General features: G+C 36.0%; 1 protein-coding gene across 2 annotated transcripts in view; it reads right to left on the bottom strand.

Annotated features, from left to right (window-relative positions):
• mesh (sushi domain containing 2 mesh) overlaps positions 1–8,738 on the bottom strand; it is a 117,223-nt gene extending 108,485 nt beyond the window's left edge. Inside the window, exon 1 of one of the 2 annotated variants that reach the window (XM_081737698.1) lies at positions 8,416–8,727. In XM_081737698.1, coding sequence (XP_081593824.1) covers positions 8,416–8,617 — 202 coding nt within the window. In that variant the 5' untranslated portion in view covers positions 8,618–8,727. Of the gene's footprint in view, positions 1–8,415 lie in introns of both variants that reach the window. The other variant, XM_081737697.1, reaches the window with a different exon arrangement.
• Between the last annotated feature and the right edge of the window lie 1,212 nt (positions 8,739–9,950).

Here is a 9,950-nt window from a genome sequence, read left to right on the forward strand (position 1 = left end):
ATGAACTACTCTCATCCACTTTGACCTACTCTGACTCACCAAAATCCATCGTCACCAACTCTGAACACGATCCACGGCCTCTTCTGAACTGACTAAAGAGTTTACACTTGTAATAAAACAAGAGTGCGAAATTATCACTAATCGGAGTTTGAATTTCTAGTCAATCACTCAAGCACAACTCTGTTACAATAACGGTGGATCTGACCTTTACGATATAAAATGGTAAAGTGTTTGTCAGTGAGGAAATTGAAGCAGTTCGAGGTGGGGGGAAATTAGTGTATGCCTAAAATATACTTGTACTAAGAGAGTATTCTTGCAAGTGTTAATTTCTGAACGCATTCCCCAAGAAACTTCTATTCGCAGGAAAATATCCCTGTACAATATGGAAAAGGTTATGGTTTCTCAGTTCACAGTATTTTTCTCACAAAAAAACTTGAAAAATCAGTTTTTCATAGTGTATAAAGGTGGTCTGGTACCCTATGTGAGAGCATTTCCATAAAGCATGCTCATAATTGTAATTTGTGTAATCACTAAAACACCACGTTAAATATAAGTTACAAATATGCATAATTGCAATTATTATGAATATTTATTCAAAGTAGTTTACCTAAAGCAAAGAAGAGACTTACTAAAAATTAGGTACAAAGTTGAATAACATAAGTAATTAGCCATTAGTAATACAAGTATACATTTTCCGTAACTCGTAATTTTCCACCTTAAAACAAATCTGAAATCGGATTTATTTCCTGTTGGTAACTTTTTCGTGGTAAATCGTCCGCAGCAGAATGATGTCCATCCTTCAGCCAAGAAATAACTAGCTCGTCTATTTCGAGCTTGTCTAGCGGTGGGTCATTAACATTGATGAGCAACAAGTTAGACAATGTTTAAGCACTTAGTCTATTTCTAATATGTCATCTGTAAATTCATAAGGAGAAATCCCCGTTTGCACTCTGTCGTGGAAATTGATAATACTTCTACCCGATTTCTGCAACTTCTCATCGACAATCTACTTGTTAGACTCAAGTCTGATAACGATTTTTCTTGGTCAGGTTTAAAATACTCAGCAAGAAGTATCATCTCTCCATCACCATACAACATCTTTTCCATATCGACCATGTCAGTTGGCAATGTCGACCCATGTAGAACAGAAACTTCATTTACCACACCTTTGATAGGGAATCTTGTGAATAAATTATCAATTAAATAAAGCCTTATAAACTGATGATTTCTTATTTGTTTATAAATTTAATTTTTGTAGTTACACATGAAGGTTTGATACCATTACCAGGTTTCCTCCCCCGTCTAGAAAGCGAAAGGGAACGACGTTCCTGGAAAGTGTTCAGAGGTGAATGGGAATTTCCCTCCTTCCCCTTCAATTACCACACTGCTGTTTGCCATGTGCCAAATTACGATGAATTTCAATTAAATTATCATAATATAATTATTTCCTTGTTGAATTATCAATACTTTTCAGTGGAAAAAAGGATGAAATTTCAAAGTTCCAAATCAAAGTAAGTAGACCAACATAAAGGACAAAAAGTGTAAAATTTCCCATACAATTATGCGTACAATCCAAACTTAAAAGTTCCGTGAAATGAAGCTTACAGTACAAATTTTATGCCTATTTTTCTCACATATTTATGGGTTGATTGCCCTGTGCTGTAAGCGCTCCATATAATAAACATAAGCTTCAGCAATTATTATAACAGAAAGCAATGTATATATGAAGCCAAGCACTGTATTTTTTGTTTCTGATTTTTTTTCTTAAATAACATCGTTCGTTTTCGATCATTTTTACTAGAGGTGGGCACGAGTCGAGCTGAAAATCGACTCGAATTCCAGTCGAGTTTCGAGCTGAGTTACTGTTTTTGAGATCGAGTTTCGAGTCGAGTCAAGTTTGGTACATGGCTCGCTCGTTTAGCTCGTTTTAGCTCGATTTGAAATCATGGCCTGATTAAACTGTAAAGCGAAAGCCATGAGAAATGTAAGCCGTACTGTGGAATACTTTTAGTGTTGCTCTCGAGAGGGGACACTGCTTGCATCTCATCTCGTCTCGATAACGAGAGCACAATAGAATTTTTTTTTTTTTTAAATAAAAGGACAGCCTCAAATGTCGTGAGCACCAATATATGTATATACTGTAGCTTTTACCATCAAGGATGAGACCTGCACGGTCGTATTTCTGAACCTAAGCAGAAGCCCAACCCGGGTACTGATGTCGGGTACTCGGGTACTCGGTTCAACTGACAAGTGAGCAAACAGCTCGAGCCGGCTCGGTCGGAATGAGCCATCGGCTCGGCTCAATTGAGCCGATGGCCTGAGCCGACTTGTTCGGGATGAGAACCGAATCGGTTCGGTTCGGCCCTGGTGAGCCATCGGTTTTTGCCGTCTCGGTTAGGTGAGGTGTTGACTCGGTTCGGCTCGATAGTAGATGAGCTGTGAGCCGAGCCACTCGATCCGTTGACAACCCTAAATACGGGCGGAGCACCGCGGTGATTCAGATAACTGCAGATAACTCCAGAACAGAAAAAAAACAGGGTTTTCGGGGTATTCTAAGATGGATATGGGCCTATACATGATGTGTCTTATGTAACCCCTCTTTAATCAAATTGATGTGGGCATCAATTTATCTCCTGGTATACACCTTTATGCTATAGCCGTGTTGAAGCAGCTCTCACGTTATGAATACTCGTAATTAATTAATTAATACATAAAATTTCCATATTTTCCAATATTTTATCATATATATCTCGAATAACCCCTCCAACCATAATTATCAACATTAAATCTCCTTGTCTTTATATATGTGACTGTGTATAGCTGTGTTGAAATGGCTCCCATTATGAATGATTAATAAAAGGGATAATTGAAAATTGATCACTTTTCTGAATATCTTATCATAGGCTATGTGGAGAAATTACTAATTTTTCGGTATTAACATATTGGTTTATTAGTCTGTTTTTCTGTTAGTATCAATCATTATAAAGAATTCTAGTGACAAAAGAAATCATACTTAACTTTAAATTATCTTCATAATACTCTTTAGTAATATTCCTATATTGTATTTAGCTTTATAATTTTCCTATGTTTTTTTTTTTAAATTCCTCATATTTAGAATTTCTTGCGAGAAGAATAATCGTCATCTAGTTTCTACATATTATTATTATTATTATTATTATTATTATTATTATTATTATTATTATTATTATTATTATTATTATTATTATTATTAACAATATTATAAAAAGCCTATTCCCGATAACAATGTTATTTGTATAATATGGGCAGCTCGTGGAAACATAATTGTATGCCACATTTTTTGACTTTCGAGTAAGTATGAAAAGAAAGTTCATCATTCCTATGCAATTCGATACAATGACACATACCAAACAAGTTTCCCTTGTGGTTTAATACCAATCCGGTCCACCTAATAACTTAATTTTACCAGAAGTGACAATTATCATGATGTTCGCTAAATCCTCTCGTATCATGGTAAAAACGAAATGAATCTTTAAGTTTTATGTCCCACGGTTTTGCCGGTTAGGCTAAAGGAGACGGTGATGATGAGAGATGAGTGAAATGGTGGAATGAAGAAAGTGTGGGGAAACGGGAGAATCCCGAGAAAACCCACGAGCACGGTGTTTGTCCACCACAAAGTCCACACGGCGCGAGCTGTGATCGACCTAGGGACTCCAAGCACCGGAGGTGAACGCTCTACTACTGAGCTACCGCCCCCCCACACACACACATCATGGTAAATAAAGTGATGACTTTGCTTGATCATATTTTGTATGGCCGGAAATTCTCTTTTATCTTATTCATTGGAGGCAAACGTTCTTACAGATTTAGACTGGACTGCAACTGAACACGTGTGGTTTATTGTTCAACAGCCCTGCAACTCTGCAAGTAAACAAGTTACCACCAAACGGAATCTGTAATCAGAGGTCCCTCCCTACAGAGGTTCAGACTTTTCTTTACTCAATAGTTTTAAGCTCTTTCCTTTTTTATAGGAGGCAATAAAAATAGGAGAAGAACAATATTACTTTTCTGCGGCAGTGTGTCATTTATTTGAGCAAAGCTATGGTAGTCAATATTTGCAGACACTCCTCAAATAACAGGAAGAATCGCAAAACTATTTACAAAGGCAATCGGAAAAACAAGTTCATTTCTCTGCTTTCACGAAAATATTTACATGTGTGACACTTTGCGTGCTGAAATTAATAATAATAATAATAATAATAATAATAATAATAATAATAATAATAATAATAATAATAATAATAATAATAATAATAATAATAAGTAGTAGTAGTAGTAGTAGTAGTAGTAGTGTCATTGATAATAATTGTATTGTGTATGTATAATACTTGAAGAGAGTACTTGAACTACACACACGATTAGGCTCGATTTGGCTCAACTCGAAACTCGAACCAAATTCGAGTCGAGTTTCGAGTCGAGTTGGAGGAAATTTTTCGAGCCGAGTTCTCGAGTCGAGTTCAAACATGTCTGTTTCGAGTCGAGTCGAGTTTCAAAGGAAACTCGCTCGAACTCGCTCGTGCCCATCCCTAATTTTTACAAACCAACTCACTACCAATTTTCCATATATAGAAAAGTGCCCCTCCCCCACATAAAGGAGAATTTTAAAAATGCTAGGACACATTCTGTTTATTTTCAATAAAGAGTTAATACACTGAATTTCAGCTCCGTAAGTTTAACGGGTTGCGAGAGACTAATTTTTTTCCGCAAAAAAATTTTATCCTCACTACCTCCTTAGGATATTATGCATTATAATAAAAGCAATATAACATCCTAATTTGGATTAAGGCCGAACTATATACCAAAAGTAATTTCATTTGACTTGGCAATTTGACCGTGATGATCAGGCACATATAGTTACATGCATTTTTTTTATATATTACAGTGATTCAAAAATGTATTTTTTTCCAGGTCTCGAAAGCCAAGTTGTAGTGTAAGTCCTATTGCTATTATTACAATTAAAAATATCAATATCCAAAAGTGCCTGAAGTTCTTTTTTCACTTGGTTAGATATACTCACCTCAGGTAAGTAGACAGAAACAAATGGAAAAGAAAGGGAAACGAAGATCTTGAAAGTAAAACGGAGACAAATTTACCAGCCTTTAGAAGATATTCTCTACAATGCAGTGAGCAGAGAGGGTCGGTAGATCATACTGAGTCGGTGGGTCGCAGTGGGTCATTGCGGGTGGTGGGTCGCATGCTGTTGACCCACGACCCACTGACCCACTCAGAAAACTTGACCCACTCAGAAAACTTGACCCACCGACCCACTACAACTCTGTTCAGTGCAGAGCCCACCGAACTCTGGGAACGGAACTAACTACAACGAGTAACTATGCTCCAACACAGCAGACATGTTTTATCTTACTTTGCATGTTATTCAATATTCATTACTATACTGTATATGAGAGAAAGGGGCCCCGGCAGGAATGCCTGCCCTCCTGCCCTGGCTATTTCGAGCCTGACTGCCACTGACATATTGATGAATTAGCAGTCTCCGTGTTAAGTACTACGCTTATCACACTACTTCTTGATAAAGTTTGATCTTACACTTACAGTCGATCACGACATACGCATGAGCGTGCGGTTTGGGTTGTGTTGGGGAAGCACTGTGGCTCACGGTAGTAGAATGCTTACCTCTGGTGCGTGGGTCCGCTGATTCTATCCCCAGCCAAGTAAGTTCTTGGTGGACAATATCGTTCCCATAGGTTTTCTCGGGGTTCTCCCGTTTCCTCCCACATTCTCATCCCATCAATCCTTCCATCATCATTCACTTGCCTTAATCATTCGTTTCTCTTTGCCTAAAAGGGCATAGTCGTGGGACCTTAAACTGAAAGATTCCATGTTTCGATTGTGGAAATATTGTAAGACTTATGACTTATCCTTGTATATGATGACTTAACTCGGGGGTGACTTTTGTTACACCGGGGGTGAAAAAAGTACTGCGAAAATACTGGTAACTCACGTTGAGCATGATTGGGGAAATTTCCTCCGAGCCGCCCCTGTTACTATGACTAGTCACGTTGGTAAAACATTGTTTTACTGCTAGAAAGTACGAGAAGAAAGCTTATACATCTTTAGAATATTATATTTACATTTAATAAAGTTTCTTTCCTAAGATAGCAGCGACAAAATTTATATTTTTACTGGTGTGACTTCCTGCAAGAGCCTCCATTGACATTAATTTTAGTAGTTTGAGTGGAAGAATTGAAGTATGAAGTGTAAGTCACATGTAAATGTTATTACTTACAAAAACAATGAAAAGATAGTGAATTATATGGCCATGAGCAAGGCCGTACTGGTCAGGTAGAAAACCGGGAAATTTCTCAGTGGGCCCTGGACGGTGAAATTTTTTTTTTAGTGGGCCCTCCGTCTCGTATCGTAAGTACCGGTATATGTACAAAAAGGCACACGTCACGCACTCCTCGCATACGGGAGTAAGGGAACGAAGGAAGATAAGGTCGAGTACCAGCAATACAGTCAGCTAATCCCAGATCAGCGTTGCCAGCCCATGATGTTGAGAAAACAATCTTTCAAATTTTTCGTAATTCAGCCCTAGTAAAATTCCTGATTTCCCACTCTGCTTTATACTTTTGCTAATATTGAAGTATTCAGCTAAATTGAAATTTCAAGTGATGCCATAATTTGCAATTAAATAATAATTTACATTTTACAGCACCGTTGTTTTTCGTATAGAAAAGATAGGTCTACAGGGCTGGATTAAGACCATTGGAAGGCCTGGAGCGGGAGACCCCATCAAAAACTTCTATTAGGGACCCTCTCTCAACATGTTCAAAAAGTTCCATGAATTATATAGGGATAGCTCTTGTCATGTTTTTTAAATGTCTATGGAGAAAATCTTCTCAGTAATTTTTAAAATTTTGGGGACCCCTTGATTATGGAGTCCTGGAGCAAAAAATGAAAACTCGATCCAAGTGACACTCTCTGACTCCCTTTTGTTATCGTGGATGGGGCAGTACGTACATGTGAGTAGGCACTTGAAAGTACTTTCCTGGTTGGCCCCTGGGTTGCAGTATGGCCCTGGCTGTGAGCTTTCAACTACATTCAAATTAGAAACATAAAGGAAAATAAAAGCTTTGCAAATGTTGTAACTTCTATCTTGTTTGAATTGTATATCGTGTTTCTTGTGGTTAGCTAATCAATAATTTCTTATCTTTATTGCTTACATCACATAAATAGTACAGATATACGTCGTTAATCCATATACGTTATTCGATTCTTAAAAGATATTACGAAATTCATTTTATATATGCTATTACTAAAATTTGAATAACCCCTTTAGCTTAATTGTTAAATTACAATATGAACACTGTTTTTATGCTAGCGCCTTTTTAATGTTACTGTATTATTCTTTTTTAATGTTCAAAGGAAAAAGCATTTCCTCAATGGTACCCACCCGCCATTTTGTAATACTACCGCCATCTTATTTACTTGAGTAGCAAACATAAAATAAATTTAAAAATCGAAGCATTCAAGTTGTATATAAAATCAAGAGTTAATTTCTTCTAATTCAAACATTATAGAGCCTAAAAGAAAGCTACTTTGTGGCAAAATCCAAAACTAAGCCAGAGCTAAGGTAATACATTGTTTTCTAGTTTGTCTCTAGAATACATTTCCGTATTTATACTTCCGATTTCTAATTGTAAAACACAAAATTATCTTGTACATGAAACAAAAAATTGTCTAATTGTCTATTAACTTCAAGAAATAAAAAAAAAAAATTGAAAGATAATATCAAATGTATTTGCGCAGTAGAAAATTTGATTTTACAACCTTGCAAGGATTTGTCAATGGGATCACATGCTCATCAACTGTAAGAATATGTTACAAGTAATATTAAGTACAGTATGTGAATGTGCTCAAAAAAGAAAGAAAGAAAAAGAAAAAAAGAAAGGAATAAAATGCAAAATAACGTATATTACTTGTAGCATACGATTGAATCTGTTTCTCTGACAGAGGCACGGATGTATTTGATTTTTGCCGAGAAGTAGATGGACCCTTCGATACTAACTTTATTTATGCCCACTTTATCAGAATATTTATCAGAGGGAAAACGTAATGTGTACAGGAAACATAGACTGTTATATGAAAAATCTAATTATCAAGGTGCCCTTGTAATATTGAATCATATTTAATTGAATAAAACTGAAAATATTTATCTTCTTGCAAATAATATAATGGATATTGGCTTTCTTTAGCAGGTGGTACTAATCCTAGAAACCGCCACGAACCACAGCTATAAGAAAATTATTACAGCTGTTAGCCAAGCTCATATCCATTTTTTAAATTTTTATTTATTTATTTATTTAATTTTAGTGAATATATATGAAAAAGCTCAAAATATGAGCGAACACTTACCATAGTTATTTGGATCGAACGTAAGTTTTTCATCTTGGAAAACGCGTGGTTTCTTCTGCTTGATAAGATTTCCAAGTTTCTCATTTTCTTTGGCAGCATCACCCACAAACTGCAGTTCGGTTGTTGCAAATACATTTTCACTGACACAAACCACTAACAATAATCCTATAATAATCCTGTAGTCTCTTTTCAACTTCGCCATTTTGTCCACAAAGAAAAATTTATTAGAAACTGATGAACACGCCCAAGTTACCTGCACACTTGTTCACTGGACACTTTTTTTTCTTTTCTTTACTCTTTACACTGACTGATATCAAGTTATCTGGTATTTCAACCCAAGCTGTAATGTTTGCTGAGTGATCTCAATCGTTCAAAGCCGGACAAACTTTTGATAAGATAGCAGCTACGAAAGACAAAAACCTGACAAAAGTAAAACGGATAAAATATTTTATTGTAAGAGGACAGCTACATCCCACGCACTGATTTTTTTAAAGTATGAATCAGAGCGTTATTATTACGAAGCATTAAGAAACAATTTATGTGATTTTTTTTTAGAAATACGTATGAATTATATGACACATTCCTTGTTAAGAGTTTAGTCAGTGGCGGATAGGTAGGCTTTCTTCCAGAAATTTGCTGGCGGATGCAAAATCAAAATATGAACGGCTACACTAGGAAACTATTTGCGGGAGGACGTGTCTTCCATAAAAGTCACATGAAATTTATCTTACTAGAGGCTAACACCTCTCGGAAGTATGCGTGGAAGAAACACTAATGACAGATATCATCTCTATCGCATAGGGTCCCTGGTTCGAACCCAACTTCCGCTAAGTTGGTGTTAGAATATAAGAATACATAGATAAAAAGTGTTTAAAAAATGTGCACTAGCCGTTCCTAAGGTAATTTGGGCATGAGTATGTGCAAATAGAAAGTTACAAGATTTAACGAAGATATAGATTATGGATGTTATGTAAGATATGATTTATGATTTCAAGATTACAAGAAGATAGGATAATGATGAGTAATATGTTTTAAGAGATTTATATGCAACTAGGATAAAGGTACAGTTAAAGAATAAACAAGATTCAAGAAGATTGAATAAGTATTGATTTTGTGTAGATTACTGTTGTAGTACAAACGAAGTGATCTAGATACTATATAAAGATTTCCGATTAAGCAATTTAACCTAACAGTTGGGTTTTGTAGTGAGCATGTACCGTGTACGTAGGTTCAGGGCTCTACTACTTGTGCAACACGTGCATTCGCACGAGGTGGATAACTATATTATTTAAAATAAATATTTATTGTTGGAGACAGACTTCATAATGATGGTAGTTAAATTACTAAGCTGGCCTTCTATTTGAATGTTACATTCATAAAGCATGTTCAGGTCGATTTAGTTTAAAGTCACACGGACAGTGAGTGGTAAAAGCAAACGGTCAAACAAATCCCAGTATCAATTGCTTGACTGTTGTCAAATACAAGAACTCGATTCTCGAACAGTAGCGAACATTTGTACCATTTACTTAGTTATC

This window comes from Thermobia domestica, chromosome 14, assembly GCF_964235325.1.
Source record: "Thermobia domestica chromosome 14, izTheDome1.hap1.1, whole genome shotgun sequence".
Classification (NCBI taxonomy): Eukaryota; Metazoa; Arthropoda; class Insecta; order Zygentoma; family Lepismatidae; genus Thermobia; species Thermobia domestica.